The sequence below is a fragment of the Pseudochaenichthys georgianus genome, chromosome 17 (assembly GCF_902827115.2).
Source record: "Pseudochaenichthys georgianus chromosome 17, fPseGeo1.2, whole genome shotgun sequence".
Lineage (NCBI taxonomy): Eukaryota > Metazoa > Chordata > Actinopteri > Perciformes > Channichthyidae > Pseudochaenichthys > Pseudochaenichthys georgianus.
The window spans coordinates 21,046,094-21,069,901 of record NC_047519.1 but is presented as its reverse complement, the minus strand read 5'-3'; the positions used below and the strand labels follow the sequence as shown (position 1 = coordinate 21,069,901).

At 40.7% G+C, this 23,808-nt stretch overlaps 1 protein-coding gene across 3 annotated transcripts; it reads left to right on the top strand.

The window, feature by feature from the left end:
- The first annotated feature begins 1,236 nt into the window (after nucleotides 1-1,236).
- Nucleotides 1,237-23,199, top strand: tcf3a (transcription factor 3a). Of its 3 annotated transcripts, none has more exons than XM_034103872.2 (20): nucleotides 1,237-1,719; nucleotides 4,676-4,772; nucleotides 5,144-5,216; nucleotides 10,120-10,193; nucleotides 10,904-10,979; nucleotides 11,669-11,709; nucleotides 11,866-12,001; nucleotides 12,381-12,430; nucleotides 13,827-13,926; nucleotides 14,329-14,465; nucleotides 14,610-14,754; nucleotides 14,866-14,924; nucleotides 15,039-15,117; nucleotides 15,931-16,007; nucleotides 16,420-16,593; nucleotides 16,744-16,858; nucleotides 16,993-17,080; nucleotides 18,096-18,334; nucleotides 20,389-20,511; nucleotides 20,624-23,199. In XM_034103872.2, exons 2-19 carry the CDS (start codon nucleotides 4,719-4,721, stop codon nucleotides 20,502-20,504), a joined length of 1,833 nt encoding a protein of 610 aa, XP_033959763.1. In that variant the 5' UTR covers nucleotides 1,237-1,719; nucleotides 4,676-4,718; the 3' UTR covers nucleotides 20,505-20,511; nucleotides 20,624-23,199. The 3 variants fall into 3 exon arrangements, with proteins under 3 accessions (XP_033959763.1, XP_033959761.1, XP_033959762.1); XM_034103870.2 differs by having other exon boundaries at nucleotides 16,966-17,080; XM_034103871.2 differs by lacking the exon at nucleotides 18,096-18,334 and adding an exon at nucleotides 19,717-19,952 and having other exon boundaries at nucleotides 1,242-1,719; nucleotides 16,966-17,080.
- The last annotated feature ends 609 nt before the right edge of the window (nucleotides 23,200-23,808 follow it).

Here is a 23,808-nt window from a genome sequence, read left to right as displayed (position 1 = left end):
GTGTGTGCTTGAGGTGTGTGTGTGTGTGTGTGTGTGTGTGTGTGTGTGTGTGTGTGTGTGTGTGTGTGTGTGTGTGTGTGTGTGTGTGTGTGTGTGTGTGTGTGTGTGTGTGTGTGTGTGTGTGTGTGTGTGTGTGTGTGTGTGTGTGTGTGTGTGTGTGTGTGTGTGTGTGTGTGTGTGTGTGTGTGTGTGTGTGTGTGCGGACGGACCACAAAGTGGATGGCTGAGTTTTCTCGTAAAGGCCGGCACAGATGTTATTTAGGTTGTTTCCCCTCAAACCAGTTGAGGTTTTCTTTAGAAAGTCTCAAAACAACCGCTGACATTAACTACAGCGTTGTTTACATAACCACAAAGGTAGAACTCATGAGAAAAACAGCAGCCAGGCCATCTTGTGAGTTAGATGCTGGTTCATGTAAACTCTTTTGATTACAGCTCAACAAAAGGAAGTGGCTGGACAATTACTTTTTTCTGCCACTTTCTCTCTTGCAAAAAGACACACTCATGGGTTCCCACATGTTGCATTCCTTTTTTGACTGCACATTTTTTTGTTTCCCCCCTAGGTTTTAAACTTAATCAAAGTTCAATATAATGGACACATTTTCACTATGTAATTATATATTGAAGCATTCCTAATATTGTTATGAATACATTATTGGCCACTGTGATGGCTAAAAATACTTGTCAGGAATGTAGTCTATTCATAACATTAAGTAACTTCACAGAGTGTCTCCTCAATCACAGGACTACATTTGTACTATTTAACAAAAAAAGGAAATTAAATTACATCGTGATGGTTTATGTTTCAAGATAATTCATATTATAATGTATAGCATATTCAGTTGTGGCATTTATGTATACCAAGGTCATCCCATAATCTAATGTTTTTGGACATGAATTAAGAAAAGATATCCAATTACAATCCACCCAATGAAAAACTTTATTACGATTTTATCCAGTATAGTGAAGCAGCGTATACACTCATCTCTCACGAACACAATATTTGTAGCGCAGAGCTTGGGAACACAATTTAAAAAAAGAAAGAAATCCGTAAGCTAAATAAGACAGCCCTAAAGGTCGACGATGGAATATATGTGGGCCTCTAACTTGCCAATCATTTTTTCGTTGTATCCAATTGGCCCTCCCTCTCATATTATCATTCCATCTTCCACTAGTCTAGGCTGTTTGGCTTTCCGCTGTCTTCATCCGCCAGTCAATATAGATCCCGCGAATTGATACTCTGATGCTTTTGCGTCGTGTTTACAGCCATACAACAGTGACATTTTGCATTTTGAACAAAATCAACGCGTCTTTACACAGGTTCTCGAAACCTGCTTCATTTTAACCAAGATTCGACATCGCTGATGTTTCAGCGTCCATGTCCCCCCGTAGGCTGTGCTGCGGAGTGATATTCACTTCATTGGAACCGACAATGTGGAGGCTGTTAAAATGTCTACTTGGAAAATGAAATGGTTACATTTGCTCTTACAATAAGGAAACGGAGCCGTTTAAGAGTTATGGTTCGTGTTAAAAACGTGTTTTTAGTTTCGTGACGAAGACGTCAACCAGACGAGGCGACGGAGGAGTGGTTCATATTGTCTTTCTTCATTTTCATCAAGCCCACAGTCCGGACCACGGGGGGAAGGATCCTATCCCTAACTTTGTTTTTCTCTCTACTGCGGCCGTCGATTTCTCCCTGTTGGATGCCATATAACTGTCCAGGTAAATACATCGACACATACACATTCACAACAAACATATGCACGTCAAACAGTAGTCGTGTGTCACGTTGTTACCGGAGTAATAATCAAGTTTTAAGCGCATCGTTTAAGTTGTAACCGAGTGGCACAGCCGGGAAGAGCGGGGTCTTGGATTTTCGTCCCTCCGGCCTTAGTGAGCTGTTATTACTATAACGAGTATTAGCCTGTGTGTGTGATGGATTTCTTTGTTCACTTCAGTGGGTCATAATGTTACAGCACTTTAGCATATTGCTTGACCGAGTTAGCTAGCCCCCTATGATTTTACTGTGTTTGGTACCCGTATGTCGGTTTTCTAGAAACAAACGCACGAGCGTTAGCCGTAAAAGTAGACGTTGATCGGTTTAAGCTAACGGTACAACATTCCTGGTTGAAGCTAAAATGGCTATCTCTTCCACCTGGTATCAAGATGTGTGCCTGTTTCACAAGTATAGCACTGTAATCATAAACGTACAACACTAGATTGTAGAATTAAAATACAATTTTTGTTAAAAGTATAACTATTATTTGTTACCACCGAATGAGGCTTTACACTTTTTTTATTTTATCTTGAGTAATACAAAACACGTTTCGGTCAGTTATTTCAGGGCACTTTTGACGTTTATACAAATTTTGTTGCGTTTTGACCGTTTTACTGAAACTTTGGTGGCCCGAGTCTTTGTGTTCATTAGTGCCCCATTCTCCTGCTCGACGTGAGGAGCAGGCAACAGGTTTTCAAGGCCCTTTTTAAACGTCCCGCAGGGTTTTAAACCCTACACTGAGCCATGCAACAATATGTTGTAGATAGCAGACCATCTTTTATTTGTCGCCAGGTATGAGGTGTTGTGTGGGTATTTGTGCCTTAAACTTTTCTCCAAATGGGAAGGCCGGAGGTGGGGGTGCTCAAGACAAGCGTATGCAACTTCCATTTGTTAGGAGGGGCTAAACACTTATCCCCCATTTTGACCTCAGCTCAGTGAGAGGCAGAAACGACTAGATTAAGTGGTGCTGAAGTTTTTTGGCTTATTATCTGGTGTAAAAACATATTTTTCGGTAGTCACTCTTTAAAACATTGGTTATTTGCAACATTAATTACATTGCTTTGTTCTTATGTTTCCCCCAGTTAATCTGGTGGTTGCATCCTTTAATGCCTTCAGAATCCCATGCAGATGTAGTTTCAACAAATGGTTGACTTTTGGTGTTGTCACGGTATCACTCTCTGTAAACAAAGTTGTGTCTTTACTGACTATGCTTACAACATTGAAGTTGGATACACTTTAATGTGATGGGTAAGTAGTTGCTATGAACAGCTCAAATTACTGAAAACTAATCACTTTTTCTGTTTCCAGTTGTGCTATTTTAGACTAAAAGTGAATCTTTAGTCATGCAGTGAAAACGATACTGAGTTATTCAAGTGTTAGAAGTGAAATTGTCTCAGATTACAGCTGATTTTTGGTCATGACTCAAAACATCTTAATCTCCCACTTTGTTTTTACAATAATTACTGCTTGTAGGTGTATTTGTTATTTTGGCTTTTGTTCCCTTTCTTTTTTAAAGTCACTTAAACATTTTAGTATCTTTTGATATAAACACTGTAAAATGACAAAGCAAAAACAATTGCAACAAACCTGCATTAGCTTAGAGTATCAGTGGCCAACATTAACTGAGATCAACTTTATTGTATTTTTGCTTGACAGCTTCAGAGACTGTGCTGCCACAAAAGTGAACTCTGAATTGAATCAACACCTCTAAGTACAAATAAAATCACAACATTATGATTTCCCACAGCTGGTATTTACTGCAGAGCTTTTGTTTTGCAAATTGTCTCTGCTGGTTTGCCCACCTCATGCTGAAATGAAAGCAACTCATTTAGATGTTTTACACAAATGGGCAGAATTGGCTATTGATACAGGTTGTTTATACAGCACATATCCTATGTGAGTCTTTGGTTGTGTATTAGCTTACTCTGTGTTTCAAAATAAGTGTTGGAACAGTTTGGTTTTTGATGTAAGTGAAGTCCAGGGCCTGACTAACATCCAGTGCGGCTGAACCATGTTCACCTATCTGTGGTCTGCAGGGAAATTCTAGTATTGACTTGTCAGTAGATTGATGGTCCAGGGTAACATGCTAATATGAACTAAATTTTACATTGTAGGCATGTTTACTGAAGGCTGAACAATGTTTATTTATTTTGTTATGAATGTCAGCCCTCCCATAATGTCATTTAAGTGATATTTCCTTTCGACCAGAGTAAATGCTTTTGAGTCATCGGCCTGAATCATCATCCTCTTTGTAATGGTGGGGGAAATATAACAAAGACATTGGTATGCAAGTCTAGACTTTTTTTTTAGTTGTAATTAATGTTATCTAAAGTAAGATTAGTTGTGACAACATTTTAATTACCAGGGTTCTATTTTTGAGATATGGGAACACAACAGCACCACTATACAACACTTTTTAAAATGTAAAAGGCAAAAACTCAGGCACTCAGACATGTTAAAACAAGTCTCCAGTTTAACTATATTTTCTGAACCACTTACTTTTAAGTGAAAAGGATGACACCTCTAATGTCCAGTTGCCCATGGCATTATGTAACCACCTCTATCATTAACACAGGAACAAAACAATGAAAACAAGACCCAATTTGTAAAACAAATTGAAAAATATCAGCAAGTATTTCAGTTTCTTATACCTTTAGTGGATTGTTCCAGGTAAGTGGGAAAACAGTGAATCCATCAAACTGCTTGGATATACAGCCACATTTTTTTCCAAACCTATATCCCCCTTCCTTTTTTATAGATTATATTTTGGAGAAAGCTCCAGTAGTCACAATATTGTGGTAATATTTGACTTTGGTAATATCTAGCTTTACTTCTGCAGGAATATAAATCATCTTACAGACGGGCAAAATATACTAATATTCTCCTTCGGTCTGCTTGTAGTTGCTTGCTGAGACTGAAACGGCCAAGTGAACAGCGGCAGAGAATGGCTGCAGTGGAAACAGACAAGGAGCTCAACGACTTGCTGGATTTTAGCGCGGTAAGATCTATCTGAAGATTGCTTGGCTTTAATGTGCATCCTTTACAGTTTATTCTCTGCTTAAAGACACACTACTTTAAATGTAGAATGTTGATATGTGACTGAGTGTCAGGAACTCAACGAATGGGCCGGTTGGTCACTGTTTGAAGCTTGGCAGTGTATATGTTACTCATGTTGTTTTTGTGTCACTTACATGTTAGCAGTCACTCAAAGCTGGAATGTGTAGATGTATTCATGACCATTGTAGCTGGATGAAAAGTATAGGGTCATTTGAATTAGCACCTAATCAACCTTTTGCACATGTGGAGAGGAAACAACTCAGCAAAGTCATAGATGGACTACAGCTTACAGTTTAATGTCTCTCTTTTCAGATGTTTGAGCCTCCAGTATCAAACGGGAAGAACCGTCCAACTACTCTCGCCAGCAGTCAGTTTGGAGGTTCAGGTAAGAAAACAAATTATTATTTCCTGGTTTTTGTTCATTTTTTCTTTCTGACTTACTTTATTTGTTTTCCTCCCAAATAAATGAAATGGTTTATTCTTCTGGATTTTCTCCTCTTGATTAAAAAAGAAAGAAATGTCAGTAAATGTTATGACAGACAAGTAGAAATAAGACAAGATGCTTTATTGTATTTTCATGTTAAACACATTGAAATGTAGTATTATATTTTCTTTCTTTCTCTTAATTTTGCACACTAAATGCTCGAGATGTTTCTTATTGTTTCTCTAGTACAACTATTGTAATTTCACTTCTCCCTCTCACATTCATTCATGGTGTTTTGAATGGTAATAGAAAAGGAGATAGTTCCTGTTCTCCACTTGTTGAAATCATCTGTTTGAGATCACGGATTATTGGCAGCACCCACAGGAAAGATTGCCAGGTTATTTTATGTTATGTAGATCAGGCGTCATCTCCTCAACACTTCCTCATCCTCGCCTCATCCTCGCCTTGCAGGTGTCCCTTCCCTCACCTTCTCAGCTGTTGCCATTCAATCACTTAATGACAAAGGCAGAGGGTGGGGGTTGATAGGGATAGCCCAATTAATCTCCTCTGCTAATTCCGTGACCTAAAGTGTTTCCCTGATCCTGCAATCTTTCACCCTATGTCTTTCTTTTCATATAACTTATTTTTACCTACAGCCATTATCCATACATATAATCAACCTAGACCTTAAGTCAGCTTCGAGACATTCACAGCATTTTACTTTTTTGTATTGCTCTCATACACAATAAGGGGTTTTATTAATTTAAAAAAGGCCTACCTTTCCATCTTAATTCCCACTGTAGCAGATCCACTTGCCCTACATGAAACTTTCTGTCATCTTCGAATCTCTGGAAGTGCAGTAGGTCTTACGGCTGGCAAAACAAATGAAACCGGATATTGAAGCTGAGATGAAAGACAAGACAAGCAGAGGCTGGGAGGGGTAAAGGGGGCTCTGTTTCTTCTATTCACTTGAGGGCCACTTACATGTTCCTTTTGTTTTTTAGCAAGGTGTGTGCTTACAAAAGAGAGCTGTGATGTTATCAACCCAAACGGCTGCTCGTGGCATTCTCCCTCTGCCTTATAAATGTAATCCACACAAAATATATCTTTCTTAGTATCAAACATTCACCGTTGTTAGTTTTTTGTAAAAAAAATGTAGTTTGCGCCTACTGTGGTCCGCTAAGATATATGTAATTTACAGAGGATTTGCATAGAGACAAGTTCACGGCATTAAACAAGTTCTATAGAAGGACCATGGAAACGTTAGCCACCCTCTGTAGCTTACAATATTAGCCAAAAAGCTGGGGCCACGAAACAATTAGCTTATCACAAAGGTCTGAAGCAGGGTTAACGGCTAGCTTGGCGATTTCCCCCCCAAAAAGTAAAAAATTACGCCAACATGTCTATAGATGACGTATTCAATTTAGTGTTATCCTGTTTAAGCTCTTTACAAAACAGGAGCTTTGGCACAGGGAAAGGTCAGCGCACTGCTGCGGGATATTCATGTCGCATAATTGGCAAAAATAATAAATGAAAGGAAAATGCATCTCGTGTACAATCCATGCCTGTCTATAAGTATTACAGTAGGTTTCTTCTGGTTACTCAAACATGTGCTATCATATCATTAGTCTCAAAGAACCTGACTTGGTCAAACTGTATCCCTGTTTTTTTCTGTGGAGCAGCTGCCACGTGTTTTCCTTACAGAGTCTGTTAGATGCCTTTTTCCACCAGTATGGTTTAGGTTTGGGATATGTTGAGGTTTAACATGTGTGGCTATGAGGAACCTCCCTTTCTGAGCCTCAGTGATAATATCTCTGCACTGCTCCCTGCTCAATCCCTTTCACTTGTAAGTTAAAGTAAATTCAGCGCACTTTCATTTTTTGCTCTCTGGAAACTGAGAATCCTTCAATGTATTTTTAAACCTAGGTATGGGCTCAAATGCAGAAGGGGAAGAGTTTAGAATTTGCATGAAATGTTCCAACAGATGTGTTGGTGAAGAACAAGAACTGAAGGATGTTTCATTCATAAGTAGATTTCCAATCGGAACTTCTTGAACGTATGACCATTGAAATGTATATCATTTCATAGTGTGTCAGAATTAGGACTTTGAAATATAAGTTTCATTTATAAACTTCAAGTGAGTTAATGCACACAGTTTGAGAAGTTTCTGGTGACTCACAGGTTAAAACAGCTAGGCCTGTGTTATTGTACATTGTTCAGTATTTCGTTAACATTGTTCACTCTCTTGAGATTTGACCTGACATCATGCTTTGTGTCTGCGTGACTCACTTTTCCAAGGGAAGGAAGAAGGTGTAGACAAAACGGCACACTCAGTTATAGGTGCCTGGGGCAGTGTTCGTTAAAAAGCCAAGACTTGTCTGCAAGTTTGGTCAATGTATGAGCCGGAGTTTTGCTCATGAAGCTTATGACTCAGGCTGGCAGTCTGTTTCCAGTATCTCTTCCTGTGTAATTATAGACTAGCCATGCTAAAAGGGGCGTTGCATGCTGGGAGGAGAAGTGCATTGGGGTTCACCAGAGAATTTGTCTGATGTTACTCACACTTTTCTATGGTTTTCTCTCTCCAGTCCTGGTAGGCTGTCTGAGTAGTGCACTACTCATGGTTTTCTCATTGTTCAGGGACTTATGGTGTCGCTAATGGAAATCATAAAATGTCACAGGAATCTCAGGGGGAAAAAAGCAACATGTTACAAACTGTAAAAAATATATATAAAAGCATAAATGAAACGGCATTTTTCTGAATCAAGGAAACTTTCCTAAAGAAAGTGGGGAACAGGAAACAAACGTATCCAACCCCAGTTGTGACAAAAATCATATTTTAAAAACAAATGTCAACGTTGAAGCAAAAAGGGTAGATGTGTTCAAGCTTTTTTTATTCTAGTCTTAGATTAGATTTGATTAAGACCCAAGATAGAGATGTTGATACTATTGGTAGTATAGTATTCGATCTTTAAGCAGAGTATGTAAACATATTTACCCATCCACACAGATTTAAAAGCAAGGCTCAAGAAAACCCCTTCCCTGCTTCTTTTTTTTGGGGGAAACCTTTATAACACATACTAAATTACCAAAACCAGTAAACCATGGCCTTTTCATATATTTTCCCACATGAGTACTTTTATAGACACCTGTGTAAACCTAGCTGGTGGTGTCCCCTGTATTGATCACGTGATATAGCTTAGCCACAGCCAGCTACATTGCTTGTCTCTTTTTTTTTAGATAACGGTTTCAATGGGGTCTTTAAAGTCACTAAAACAACAACACAGTTGTTAGGTCGGCAATGGAGGAGTGGTGTCACATTACATCTGGAGAATATTGTTTATTTCAAGAGAATATTTATCATCACTGATGTAAACCTACACTATAGTTCTACCAAGTAGATCCAGTTGTTATTTCTATGCTTTACTCCTTTTGTTGAAATAATAGACTTACTTATTAATCATTATTCCATACAATTCATTGCATTAAATGTAATCTCAAAATACTTGCTAATCCCACTTTTGATTACCTTGAAAAAGGTATTTCTATATGAGAGGGGATGTGTGTTATTTTTCTGCAAAGTGCAAAAAGCACCCTGCTATTTGTGGAATGAAAGGTGACAGTTCATGTTTCTTTTTCTAGTAGCCTTCCAATCCTCAGTTCTTCTAAAGAGGGTAAAAATAACACATGTTCGTGTCTGGCTAACTAGCTTCGTATTTGATCCCTGACTGTTTGATATGCTTCATGCTTCTGAATACTTGGTCATAATGTAGGTGAGAGGCAGACAAAACGCAGCCCCAAAACATTTGTTTTTTGACACTGCGATTGGCTTACTTAAATTTAAGTATTGATAATAAAACTGTCAGAAAAGTCAAATGCAGTCCTCGACTCAAAACATGATTTGAAGCCTTTTTCCTCGTGTAAGGCTATGGTTCTGATGACTTACCAAGGAAGCAAATGGTTCATATATTTTCTTTATCATCGTTGATTGACGTGGAGAGTGACAGTCAGCCATAGAGAGGGGACAAGACATTGTCTCCTTCATCTCTTATTCTGCTGGTGTCGTGCGTATAGATCACAGTTGTCACGGCAATCTAGCAGCTCTCAGCGCTGTGGACCCATCAGTCTGTTCTACTGCTGATCCTGTCATGATTCTAGCCCGCCTCTACCCCCCTCCCCTCTCCCCTCTCCGCTTTTTAATTAGACAACAAAACAAAAATATGAATATTCATAGCGCTCAGCTTCATTAATATGCACAATTATGCAAATCAGTATGCAATTAAGCTTCAGCTTTCCCCCAGAGATGCTGTGTTGCCGTACGAGAGGAGATTGAGAGAAAGGGGACGGGCAGGAATCTCTGCTTCACCAAGCTTTAAAATCGCTCCTTTCAAACACATTCACCTCTCTGAAAGCTGGAGTGCACCGGTCAGGGATAATGTGCGTTAACTATGTAAGATTGAGACCTTCGGCACTTCAGCATGTGTCTCTGTTAGGGCGAAGGTGTAGGCCAAATGTGAGAGAATAGATGGGTAATGGATGACTGTTGCCATGGAAAATGTAAAGGATTGGAGTGGGAGAATGAAAAATGTCGAGGATGATTCTGGGTGCCTCATACTGGGTGTTAATTATTCAAACTTCCTACAGCTCATATCCACGCTATGTGACAGCACTGTCACTATGCGGTCTCTCTGTGAGCTGGGAACTGAAGCTCTTCAATTGAGGTTACTTTGAGAAGCCTGAAAACAAACTTGTATCAAAGCAGGTCAACTTTATCATTCTCTTATGCAAAGCTTTAGTGTAAGTCCTTGTTACGAATGTGTCTGCCTTTTTGTGGTTAACAGGCCTAACCCAGTTCTTTGTTTTACAGGTATAGATGAGAGGAGTGGATCCGGTCCCTGGGGGCCCGGAGAACAGAACAGTCCATCTTTCAACCAAGGAAGGGTACGGTTTATCCTTACTTACTAGATAGAATCTGGTCTTGAAGACAACACAAGTTTGGGTGCTCATGTAACCTATACCGCTTTCACACACAAACCCAATGTCTCAGATGGAATTTTCCCACTGATGCAGCCTCAGACCCTCGTGGTGAAATATTAAGATATCACCTGGTTCCACACCATTACTTTTATACACTAGACTGATTCAAAGGCTCAGATTTGCCAAGTTTACTTACATTTGAGTTTGATTTCACTCTTAAGGAAACATTGGACTCATGATCCATGAACATCAGCATAAACATACTCAGACTTGATGATAAAAGAACAGTGAGTCACACATTACAAACTTTTATAAAGATTGTCTGTCAACTTATGGATGGTTTGGATCCCACTGGGCTTGTATACAATGATTTATTTGTACACATGTATGCACATTACTAGAACATTTTGATAGACATTAAGTATAACTGTAGTTATCACAGGTTGAACAAATGGATATATGCGATATTATAGTAGCTGCTGAAGAATCTTATAAGCACCTTTTCATCCAAGAACCATAAACACACCTCAGAGCCAAGTTTGCTAATGTGAGTTTTCACATGAACACACAAGAGTTGAACTGCTTTGGTGTGAAAGGTGTACTAATAATGGGCTACGTTCTTATATATTTTTTTGTATCGCCCTATTTTCTATCATACTGTCTTTTTCTCTCAGGGTTATGGAGAACAAGGCCTCTACAGTGAGCAGGAGGGCATTGCGCCCGCCCCCATGTATGGATCAGGGATTGTTGGTAAGAAGCTTTGACTTGAACTAAGCAGTTGAAGCAAAGACACCTTTTACATTGCATTTCGTTTTCTTATTAAAGAGATCCATGGACATTTGGGGCCAGTGTTTTTGATATCAGGACTTAATGATAGAAGAACATGCTGACTGGAATGTAGAAGTTTAAATAAATGAACTGTGTGACTGAACCTACACAATGAGGTGTTTGTTTGAGAGAGCAGTCACTCATAGGTTAGACACCAATGTGCCACTTTAGGGCAAGCCATATTTATGCTTAGGTGGCAATGGATGAAGGGAGCAGGGTAATCAGGGAGGATGTGGAGGAGGGGAGTTTTCATGTGTTGTTGTTGCAGTTTGTGTGTTCAGGGCAAGAGGGGGTGGTGGGGTGTAAAGGGCACCCATGCACAAACAAGGCTCTCCCTTGGGACTCCAGTAGCCTATAGCTCTCTTCTGTTTAACTGTCAGGGGAGGGGACAGAGGTTTGGCACAATTGCCCCTGAACCATTTATAATGGGCCAATTTGTTGTTGTTTTGCTGTCCACAGCCATAAATACCACACATTATCATATACACTCACACAGCAGATGGGAGGCACCCAAATGGAGAAAGGGGAACGTCCAGATTGTGATTTAATATTGACATAAAAGCCCAATTTTCACAATCATGACCTGGTTTTATATTCCTTTCTCCGAACAGGAAAGCCTGAGCGAGGACCTTACTCATCATTTGCACCACAGGTAAATCAGTTAGGATCATCGCCCCTTCTCTCCTGATGCTCTTTTAGGAAATAATTGTCTCTGCGACATATTTCCTACCATAAATCCATCTGAATTTACTGCCATCATTTATTACTTTTACACTACATGAGCTTGTGTTTTTTTTACCATCTTTAGCCGGGCTTTATGCCCAGTGAAATGCCCATGCCCAGTCCTGATGCCCTCTCCCCGTCTGGCATGAAGTCCAACTCCCAGTTTTATTCCTCATATGAGGGAAGCAACTCTCGTAGGAGACCCTCACAGGAGCCCATTGGTAAGTTTGTGAAGCCTAGTATCTACAACAATACAGTCATGGTCATTCCTTACAAAAAATATTTTCTTTGTTCTGATTTATATTTAAGACCATGTTTGTCATCACTTCTCTAGTTGCGGTTTGAAAAATAAATGTTCACTTCTGCTTGGTTAAAGAAAGTGAAATCCCTGAGTGCTCAATGAGGAAAGTCACTGAATAACATCAGAGTCGACATACCTTTTGATTAGGCCTTTATGAGTGGTCACAAGACAGATGGATAGATTCTGTTTGCATGACTGAATCCCTACATTGGTGGTTGTAAAATCTCTGCTGCAATAAGTTAAGATCTTTGTGCATGTGTGCATGCTTATGTGATTTCCCTCGGTCTTCTTCCCTTCAGGCACACAGCCAAAAAAGATCAGGAAGGTGCCCCCTGGCCTGCCCTCCTCGGTGAGTACTAGCATCCAGAAACGTTGGAGTCCTGAACTATATCTCAGCCCTTGCAGTCAGTCCATGGGAGCTCATGTTGTCATGTTTTACGCCCCCTTTTCACATTCCATTCTGCATCTTAAGCCTCTCCTTGGCTCGCAAAGTAGGAGAATAGCTGCAACACAGGACATCCAGCTCTTACAGCTGTGTATCTGCACCACCGAAGTAAAAAATAAAGAAGAAAAAAAGGGGTGGGGGAGTGAGGAGCCACTCATTCACCCAGTCACTCATTTGCAGCTTGTATTTATAGTGTGTTGTATTTGTAGGCCCTTTGCGTTATGGCCACATTTCTTGGTCTCTGCCAAGCCAACCCGTTAGATCACTGAGGGGAATTCATGCCGGGGTTTGATGGCTCGTACTCCACCTCATTTTTTCCCTCTCCCTCGCTCTCTGGGCACCCTATTTCCTCCTCTTCTCTGTTTCTTCCTTTCCCCCTCCCCCTCCTCTCTTACCCCACAGCTCCCTCCCTCTCCTTCCCGCCGCCTCCCTCCCCTTTCTCTCTCTCCCTCCCCCATCCCTCTATCCCAGCTGCCAGTGGAGTTGGCTGCCATCCAGGATTCGGCAGATGGTTCAGTAATTAGGAGTGCATCTCTCCGTTCCCTCTTCTCCTCTCCCTTCTTTTCCCTCTCCTTTTTCTCTGTTTAATCAAATTACAGAAGAAAACTTCAGTCCATTTTGGATGTGAGTTCTGCAGACACAGTTTGATACTTGCTGTGCGTCTAGAATAATCTTGATTAAGAATGCTATGGTGGTTCAGAACATTGGCTTCTTAATATCCATTATACCATGTACTAAATCCGACTGCATCTCCCATTGTGTGATCACATCATCCTGGGTTAGAAAGTGTGCATTGTATATCTGTAATTATCTCAGTGTGTTTCTGTTTAATAGGATCAAATGTAAAAAGGCCCTAAGAGATTGGAGACAGAGCCCAATAAAATCACTGACACAGCACATTTGATACATTATGCTCAGTCTGCAGCCATGTTGCAATCGCCTGTTTATCTAATTAAGTAGTAAAACCTGATTGTAAAAATAGATTCCGGCCTAGTAAGGAACACATACTTTTAGGAGCTGTTTGATCAGGGATTTAATGCAAACATATTCTTTTATAATTTTGAAAATGTAACACCAGATACTATTTTTATGAGAAAACTAATCCGTGGTCTCCATCCTAAGCACAAGGAAGCTCCCACTGAACTTTGTTATGAGTATCTCAAAATAAATATGCCATATATAGTATCTACTGAACCGAAAGATGTATATACATTATATTGTTTGCATAAAGTGATTTATGACACAATTCAAAGCTCTGAACTAAAGAGTTACATTTTTCTCTATTGTTTATCCTTTGTAGGTTTATGCATCGGCCTCAGGAGAGGAGTTTACCAGGGACAACGCTGGCTACCCAGCCCCGAAGCCAGGAAATGTCTACCCACCACCATTCTACATGCAAGGTCAGTCTAAACAACATTTGCTTTGAGAGCCTCCTCTTGTTCATTGTTGTAGTTTGAGAAGTTAATTCTGACCTAGACACTTGTTGTCAATGTGGGGAAATGTATAGAAAATCTATAAAAGCAATATTGACCTGGAATATTCCTTTTTTAAAGCCGGTATGGTTGTAAAATGAGCTCCCCGTGATATCCTTCTGGATGTTCGGGTGACCGTAGGTGCGGTAGCCGTATGCCAGTGAACACCGGGGGTGCCTGGGTGCTGAATAGTGCATCACAGTTGAATGAAGTCATCACAGTAATGTGACATGTCTCATATGTGGCCTTCATTGTCCTCTCCTCTCCTGTGGCTGGTTATCCCTCGCCCTTCTTGCCCCCCCCTTTCCTCCGCTGGATGCCCCCCGACAGAAGGCCTTCACCCGCCCTCTGATCCATGGGGCACTGCCAGGTCGATGGTTCAGCCTGGATATACTACCATGCTGGGCAACCCCCCCCATCTGAGCCAGCATGCTCCCTTCACTGCCATCAACCCCCAAGACAGACTGGTAAGTTGTGCCTTCATACTTTGGTTCATACTTTTAGTTTTTCTTTGAAGGCATTATGAGGTCTTTGACACGTGTTGACTAATGCATCATTGAGGGCTTCTGTTTGCTCACGCTTTTAAATGATTGGGTGTCTTTGTTTTTCAGAAACGGCAGCCACTGCCCCTCTCTCCCCAGAACTACCCCATGCATGGCGGGGAGGTGAACGGGGCTCATCCTGCGGGCTTCCACTCAGGCCCCAGCAGCTTCGGGGTCCCCAGCCACACCCCCCCTATGGCTGACCCCATTATGGGTAAACCTTTTTGTGTGAAAAGTGCTTCATGTTTTCCTCCACTATTGTCACATTGCTTAGTATTTGTTGAGCATAGGATCTCATTTCAATACTTTTTTCCTTCCCCAAAAGCAAATCGAGGAACAGTACCAGGAAGTTCAGGGGATGAGATTGGAAAAGCCCTAGCATCTGTAAGTTATAATAAAAGATGTACTCATGGCAAAGCCGTGTTCCTAGACCAAAAGTCATGTAAAGGAATACGTTGGCATGTTATTTAATTAGAAACAATTTCTTCCTCTTTCCAGATCTATCCCTCCGATCCACACAGTAACACCTACCCTCCGTCTCCGTCCACTCCCGCTGGCTCTCCCCAGGCTGTATCAGGTGAGGGAATATCTCTAGTCTTTTGTTCCCAGAGGTCTCAAAGTGAGCCGGCTGTTAGGTAGGTTTGTTGGTGCAACAAGGGGTCTTTCCTGTCATATAATGGAATTATATAATCTTTTAAAATACATTGTTGTCCCTCTGACTAAGCCTGAATGGTTCTTAGTGACAAGTAGCTCCATCTATTGGGTTAGCGGTGCAAGTTCTTTTTGTGTATTGAGGGATCCATACTTTCTAATGTGCAAACTTCCATCTTAATATTCATCGATAATGTCACACTTCAAATATATGATACGGTTAGTTAATATTTTAAGTACCGATTTAAAGTGAAAACATTTCAGATTTTTAAGAAAGGTCCTCACTTAAATCGTACCAATATTCACAAATACGTGTTTTTTTTTTTTAAATGGGTAATTTATAAAATAGCAGACATAGTACATCTATCTGTTTATACTAAACATGTAACGCATGGTCCACCACCCAGCTTAACCGTCACTTGATCTTTATAACACACACACGCGTGCACGCCATCCAAATATAACTATGGGGAACTAATGGGGAAAATACAGTAGAAAGTGGGTTGGGGTCACTTCCCCATTTGTCTGTGCACTGAGTCCAGGAGTGAGCTCATCACACCATGCTGCTGTTGCTGCTGGCACACGGTGAAGGAGAACAAAAGAGGGAGGAAGATGATGATCATGAACCAATAAAGAGAGGCCTTGTTTTAAAATAGTGGACTTGCTCAGTTTAAAGCAGGAGATCAGCTGATGTAGTACATGAGGGCAACTGAACTGAACCTTGTAATCTCTCTTCTAGGCTCTGCATCCCAGTGGACTCGGTCCTCTGGCCAGGCCACACCTTCACCCAACTTTGACAGTGGACTTCAGTCCATGGTGAGTCGGCATACGTTTGAGTTCATAAGCGTTTATGCCCACAGGTACTGAATAGATGCAGAATGTAAATCAAAAAAACAAATGTTAATATATCTATATATGAATGTACATCCTAAAACTATAAATGTATCTATTTGCATTTGCATTCATACTCGTTAAATAACATTTACAAGTTAAATCATACAGTTATGTACTACTAAACAAGTGCAGATTCACAATTACTGCAAGAACGTTCGTGCAAAAAACCCACCTTCATTCATTTACAAACACAACAACCCCTTTCTTTTTTTTACGTAAGAGATACAACAAAAGATGGTTGAAGTAAATGACAGAGGAAAACACAGGATGCTATACGGTTATGCTTGCATCACCTTCTGCCATCTCAGTCTGCCTTATCCTTCATTCTCTGTAGCCCAATAAAATGGAGGACCGTCTGGACGAAGCCCTCAATGTTCTTCAGCGTCACGCCAGCGGACAAGGAGGGCCAGGCCTGGCTGAGATGCACAGTCTGCTGGCGTCAGGCTTAGGGTTACCTCCTGCCTTCACCAGCGCAGCACTCGGATTGGCCAGCCGCCTGCCTGGACTGGTGAGACAAACAAATAGCAGCCAAGGAAATCTGTGCGCCAGTGACTAAATGAAGTTTGATATGTCAAATGAAAGAAAAAGTAACAGTGAGAGCCCTTTATAAACACGTCTTACATGATCATTTAAACCCGGTTTCATTATTGTCCTGAAGATGTCCAGCCTCCATGAGGACTCTGCTGGTCTGCCCTCTAGTGGAGGCCTGATGCACGGGGGTCACCACGGCCCCGCGTCAGGCCCGCCTGGCTCTCAGCCTGAAGGCTTCACCGGTGAGACTTTTGATGATCTTTTGTTCACATTGATGTCACAGCGTGGGATAATACTTCCCACCATTGAATGTAATTTAACATTAACTGGTTCTATTCCTCTTATTCAGTATCTTTGTTATTGAATGCCTGTGCAGGCCTGTCCGGGAGCCTCAATCGCTCCAGTGGGTCTGATATAAAACGAGAGGACAAGGAGGACGATGAAAACTGCTCAATTACCGACAGGTCAGAGGACGAGAAAAAAGACGTGAAAGCCCGGCTTGGAACGAGGTGTCTAAAACCTTTTTTTAGCACAAAGTTTATACTCTTTTATCACTGCATGAGATTTCAGGGCAAAACATGCTGCTGTGATTTAAGTATATAATATGTGTCTGGAAATGGTCTTATAACCTTTGAGATATGATTGTTTATAGTCAATCATTTCTCATGCATGTATACTATAGGGCTCTATGAAATGACAACACGTTATATTTCACTTTTTAATGGATTTGATTAGTAATTAATTCTTTTGTTCTAAAGCATTACTGCATATGTTAAAAGTTTCCTAATCTGTTATGTTGAGTGGGATGACCTTAGTAGTTGGAGGACTGCATTACCAAGAGATCACAAATCTAAATCAACATCCATGAACAGTAATAGCTGGGTAACTATCTCCTTTTCTAAATCTGACAACCTTACAGGGGTGTCAACATATGTATCAAATATAAAGGTAAATTACCAGAAATTAACATTAAATATTCTTATGTAGCAAAAGTAGAGACAAAGGATACCTTCATGACAATTATTAGAAGAAAATAAAAAGTCAGTTTTTGGAGTTCAATGAAGTGAAAGGCTTTAAACAAATGGGACCTTTAACTTGCAACTCAAAGCCAAAACGCTGCTACTGTAGCAGCTATACACCGCTAATGTAGCTACTGTAGCAGCTATACACCGCTACTGTAGCAGCTATACACCGCTACTGTAGCGGCTATACACCGCTACTGTAGCTACTGTAGCAGCTATACACCGCTACTGTAGCTACTGTAGCAGCTATACACCGCTACTGTAGCAGCTATACACCGCTACTGTAGCAGCTATACACAGTAGCGGTGTTTGTCATTGAGTTGCTCTGAAAGGGTATCCCGCTCCATCTGGTTTGGACATGACTAAGACCATAATCGGGAAGTTATTATCAGAAGTGATGAACTGTACCCATACTGTTGTTTTATTCCCTCCTCATCTGCCAATGGCGCTTCGCTAGTTTGGATGATGAGGAAGACGATGAAGATCTTCCAGTGGAGGTTAAGGCTGAGCGGGAGAAAGTGAGGAGGATGGCAAACAACACCCGTGAGCGGCTACGTGTGCGGGACATCAACGAGGCTTTTAAGGAGCTGGGACGCATGTGTCAGCTCCATATGAGCCACGAGAAACCGCAGACCAAATTGATCGTACTGCAACAGGCCGTTAACGTTATACTCAACCTGGAGCAGCAAGTCCGAGGTCAGTGGGTGTCCAGGGAGGAAGGGAGAGGAGGGGAAGGGCCTCTTTACAAACTGAAACTCCCACACGGCTTCACTTCCCAGCTAGTTATTTCAAATACTTTTCAAACTCATTCTGGTAATCCATTTGACTCCACATGTTGTGGTTAACTCGATCAGCAATGTCACTTTTTTGCATTCGATCTTAAAAAGAAAGGATCAACAAAGTAAGGAAATGAAGCTGTGTGGTTGTTTTGAAGACATGCCCATTCTCCAGTTCATCCTCTAAGGTTTTCTGGCAACACATACAGCACTGCTCGATGTCCTGATGCAGTATGTGTTGTCTTATAATGGCCTGTCTGTTTCCCCTGTGAAGTGCTTAAGTGTCTCTCTGCTTCTCCCTGTATTAACATCTTTCTGTATGCTTATTTGCTTTTTTTCACTGATGCCTCATTAAGCTTTAAACTAAACTACAGTCATCTTCTTTAATTTAATTATTTCAGTGTTTCTTTTTATACATTTTTTCATAATGCCCCCGTCTGCTCCCCTTTGGTTGGCATGAAAGCAGGACTGTGGTGTGGTGTTAAACCGGCCTTCAGCTGTGTTGCAGTGTCTCTGTGCTGCATGTCCAGCCTTTCAAGCATTAACTCTTTAGTTTGCCACCCTGTTTTCGAGAGACAATCCTTTCCATTTCCCCATCCACTCCCTCGTCCTCTGTCATTTTCTTTTTACAGATATCAGCAGTGACCTCCTCTTCCTCACATTCAGATAAATACATCTACTGCTGATGTATTTAATGCCCTCAGTCTCTCCTCTTGGCTTTTCTCTGTGGCTCTTTCTATGTTGGCAGAGGGTGTTGCTTCCTCTCTCTCCCTTTCTCTCTCTCTCTCTCCTCATAACTTCTTTGTCATTCTGCTGGACAGTCACTATATCCCCTGAACTTCCACCCTGGACCCAAATGACCTAAATAAACTGTGGTTGGTTAGACTTCAGGACAGATTAGTTACACCTGGTATCGTGATTCCCAAATGATCGGTTACTCGTTAGAAATCATTTGGTTGTGACATCATTTGCGTGCTGTAGATCCACGGGAAGAGTTATACCTACCCTCCGTTCTCTCTACTGCAAAACAGCCCCTCCACTGGGATCCTCTTCAGCAACTCCTCGTCTCAACGTATTGGGTGAAGAGCTTGAAATATAAACATGCATTTAAGATATAAAACGTTTCCTAATAACAGAATACATATTCTAAAGGAAGACAAATATAAAGCTTAAAGCTGCGTCATAGGTTGAAAACTGTATACGTGTCGTTTTTGTGAGAACATGTAGTCCTGATTTAGTAAGAGCTGTGATTTGGGTTTGTTAACCGGCCCCTCCCATCCCCACTTCTCCTCCTGGCTGCAGCGTTGTCTCGGTGAACGATGAGAACCTGACTGCGGAGGAGAAGGAGGCGAGGGAGAAGGAGCGTCGCCACGCTAACAACACTAGGGAGAGGGTGCGCGTGCGCGACATTAACGAAGCCTTCAGAGAGCTGGGCAGGATGGTTTCGGTCCACACGCAGACCGACAAGGCCCAGACCAAGCTTATCATCCTGCAGCAGGCTGTGCAGGTCATTATGGGCCTGGAGAAGCAGGTTCGAGGTAGGTCAGCCGATACAGGAAGGTCTGATCCACACAGACGACAACCATCTCTGATTGTAGCTGGATTAGCTGCCAGTCATTCACCCGTAGGAAAATATCTTTGTTAAAGTTTATTCTCACTGACTGTGTGGCATTTCCTTTGCCGTTCTCTTTACTCTTAACTCTGAAAAAGGGAGAAGAAAGGGAGAATCTTTGAGGAAGTATATCCCTGCCCTCTGCCAAATGCCTGCGTCTGATTCTCATCTTACTTTTCATTTTCCTATCTTGCTTTTCTCCTTTTTGTTCCCCCGTGTCAACTTTTGACCTTTTTTGTTTGTTTAAAACTCTGCTTTAATCTCTTAAAAGATTTCTGAGGAAGCATAATGAGATGTTCACTAGAAGTCCCATACTTCCGCTTCCTGTTTTTAATCTAAGTGTTGCTCCTTTTTTTTCAAAGAGCGTAATTTGAACCCAAAGGCTGCCTGCCTCAAGAGGAGAGAGGAGGAAAAAGTTTCAGGCGTGGACCCCTCCATGCAGCTTGGTGGGGGTCATATGGGAGACGGACATATGTAATTCCTAGGTCAGTGCACCGAGCATCTAGAGTAGCATTTATATTGCCTTCAAGATAATATCATTTTAAATGTTTTGTTTTGTTGCAATATATTAATTTGTGTTTCTCCTTTCTCTTCCAGTTCCTGTTGATTGTGCAGCCCTTAGAACACGTGGCCTTAATCTATCATTGTCATGCATCTCAGTGTGTGTTAATCAACTTTTGGAAAGCACACACGCACACACACCTCATTACTGACAAAGCAGGTGGCCACATTCCTGACTATGAATTCAAAAGTAACAAGCACACTCTTACAGGAGGGAAATGTATTAATCTTAACACGACATCACTTTGAACCGAGGACACCGGTTTGGAGACAGTGGAAATTGGACATAAGGACTTTCTTATGATCATGTTTTTGTAAGACATTTTGAAATATTGCTTTACATGTTGGGAGCAAAACTTGTTTGGATCAAATGAAACTTTTTGGATCAACTGCTTCTGTGATCAGAGTTAGGGTTTGTATTGTTGGATGATTATTGGCATTCCCATCTGAAAAGCAGGTCTTACATTCTTCACCGGCAAAGAGGGACACCCGGGTTTAAATCTTATGATTCAACGAAACCTGTAGAAACGTGCCCAAGAGAGTCCTAATGCGTAGTGTATGATTAAGATAAAATGGCCATCAAAATTATCTTGTCATGTGATGACTGAACTACACAGGCAGGTTTGAAGACATCCAGCGAATAACCGGGCAATCAGAAGCCTGACTCATCCCTTTTTATCTGGATGTTTTTTCTTTCTTGCTTAGGCTCAAAAGAGTGCCACAGCCATTTTTTGATTGATTTCAACTGTGGATCCCTGAGTTTGATCTCTTAAAGTCCTGTACATCTGTTACGGTCACTGCCATGCAAGTGGAGCAGAAAGACTGCCGGAGAGACACCGTCCACCGACACAGACACGAGCAAAGACTCGAGATACAAATCCAGGAACGACTAAGAGGATGAATCTATTGTGCGCTGCGGGTACAGATGTCCTCCTCCCGGCTCAGATCACCAACCATCATGAAGTCAGTCATTCTCTGCCTGCCCCGGTCAATCATGCCTGAAGACTCTGTTCCAGCATGGTGAACTTACTAAACTTAAGTCTAGGAGCAACTTTTATTATGGTAAATCACATGTTGCTTCAAGACGGAGATCATTGAGTATTGAGAGGGATCGTGAGTGTTCCTGCTACCCTGTCGAGAATTTACTCACCATTTATGGAATTGTTTTGCTGTGTGTTGAGCATTTGGTGTTTTGTTTTTTCCCCTTTTTGAACAATTGCAAAGCCTGTTGTAAGGATCTTCCTTTTTTGTAGAACTGATTTATCATTGTTTTTTTATCGTTTTATTTTTTACTTTGTAAGATAGTTGTATGAGTTTTGTTTTTATCCTTTTGGAATGCTCTTTCTTTTTTTGTTTACATTGTTTAAATGTAAGACGACTCTCAATTTAGATTCCAGGAACAAAGTGAGGTGTTTTCTTTTGTGCCAGGTGCTTAGAAACGTTAGAAATGACAAACCTATCTGGCTGTAACATCACATGTTGTGATATTGCTCTCTTTAAAAAAAAAAAAAAAAAAAAGAATAGAAAAATGCATGTGACACAACCCTGTCAGGCCAGTTGTAATTGGATTGTTCTGGTGTTTGCGACAGTTTTTCTTTAATGAAACAATATTTTCTTCAGCACACCCCCCTCTCCTCTCCCTGATGTCCAGCTCTCTGAAGAGCTTGTTGATGAGTTTGAGGAAGGGGCAGTAGGGGCGGTCTGCACAATCTGCAACATAATTCACTGTTTCATTATGAAATGAAGCATAAAATGAATCAAAAGGGTGGCCTTAGTCATTTTCCTGACTTTGGGAGTTTTGATAATGGTTACTCACCAGTGCCTGAATACTTCTCTGCTACATGGTGGACGACGTTGCATTTGAGGATTTATAGGTTGTACCTTTTTATAATACAGATGTATAAAAACATATATACTTCAGTTACATCTGACAGTGTCTCGGAACATCTAAATGAAGAAGCACACTAGTGGACGCTGACCGCCTCAGTGTCGCTGTGTTATTAAACGTAAGATGACTAATAATGAAAGGTCTTCAAATTAGACGCTGAAAACTACTTAAAATGCTTCATCTTTTATGTACTGATTTTGTTAAATATAATTTTGTCCTTGACTGGCATGTGCATTGATATGTATGTACAGCTGTATGATATGTCAGCTTTATCATTGTAAGCTGATACTTATATGTAACAGTATTTGGTTTTTTGTACCTGTCATTTTATCAGAAATCTTACCCCCACGGACTAGCCCCAAACATTATTTTCTTTGTCAGTTACTCTAACCTTTCTGAAGAAAAAATGTGGTGTTGTTGTGATATGAAAAATCTCTATTGAAGACTTGTACTTTTATTTCTTTACATGAAAGATAGGTCTGCAGTATCCGAGGATCAAAACATGCACCTGATATTCTTCGTTAACAGACCCTTTCTGTCCTCCACAACAGATGACCTGCTACAAATCTCTCTGTCTTCACTCATGTTTGGGGACAACATCTATGTAGGCTATGTCCTCAAAGTGCCTCCAGTTTCCTATTTTTTATATATAAAGTAGATATAGAGAACTGTTGTGTATATAACAGTAATGTAGCAATAAATGTGCCATTTTTAATAACAAATACCACGTTGATCCAATGTCTTTTTTTTCATATTTTAAAAACACCTGAATGTTTTTTTCTTTTCTGCAATGGAACGAGGTAGTGGTCGATTCATTTAATATTCTATTTGTTTAATGAGTTTCAAACCAACTACAACAGACGAAAAGGGTAAAGAGGAATAGATAAACAGGCCAGCAGTACTAGATTGATTTGTCTGCGGTGGCGCAGAAATGAGCTGCACCCAGCTGAATACACAGCGTTTTATTGTATTTGTCCAAAGCCTTAGAAAATGTTTCTATGCTGTAATACAAACTGATGTGTGCAGATGTGGGAGAAGTACTCGGATGTTGTACTTTAGTAAAAGTAGAACTACCAGAGTATAGGAATACTTTCTTACAAGTAAAAGTCCTGCATTTAAAATTTCGCTCAACTAAAAGTCAAAAAGTATTAGCATCAAAATATACTCCCAAGTACCAAAGACAAAAATACTATTAAATCATAAAGTATTAAATTACTTTTTGGGGTCAATTGTGAATGTACTTCAGGTGCAACTAAAGTCAAATGTAGGTGTTGATTATATTTCATACTATTAATCAAAATGTGCCAAGTCACTAAAGATATTCAATAAATGT

Bases quoted from the DNA above. Each gene is read 5' to 3' on its own strand.
- tcf3a (XM_034103870.2), top strand. From the start codon at position 4,719: ATGGCTGCAGTGGAAACAGACAAGGAGCTCAACGACTTGCTGGATTTT. The intron at 14,466-14,609 runs GTAAGTTGTGCC...TTTGTTTTTCAG, and splicing joins TCAACCCCCAAGACAGACTG to AAACGGCAGCCACTGCCCCT. The intron at 16,859-16,965 runs GTGAGACTTTTG...CCTCTTATTCAG, and splicing joins TCAGCCTGAAGGCTTCACCG to TATCTTTGTTATTGAATGCC.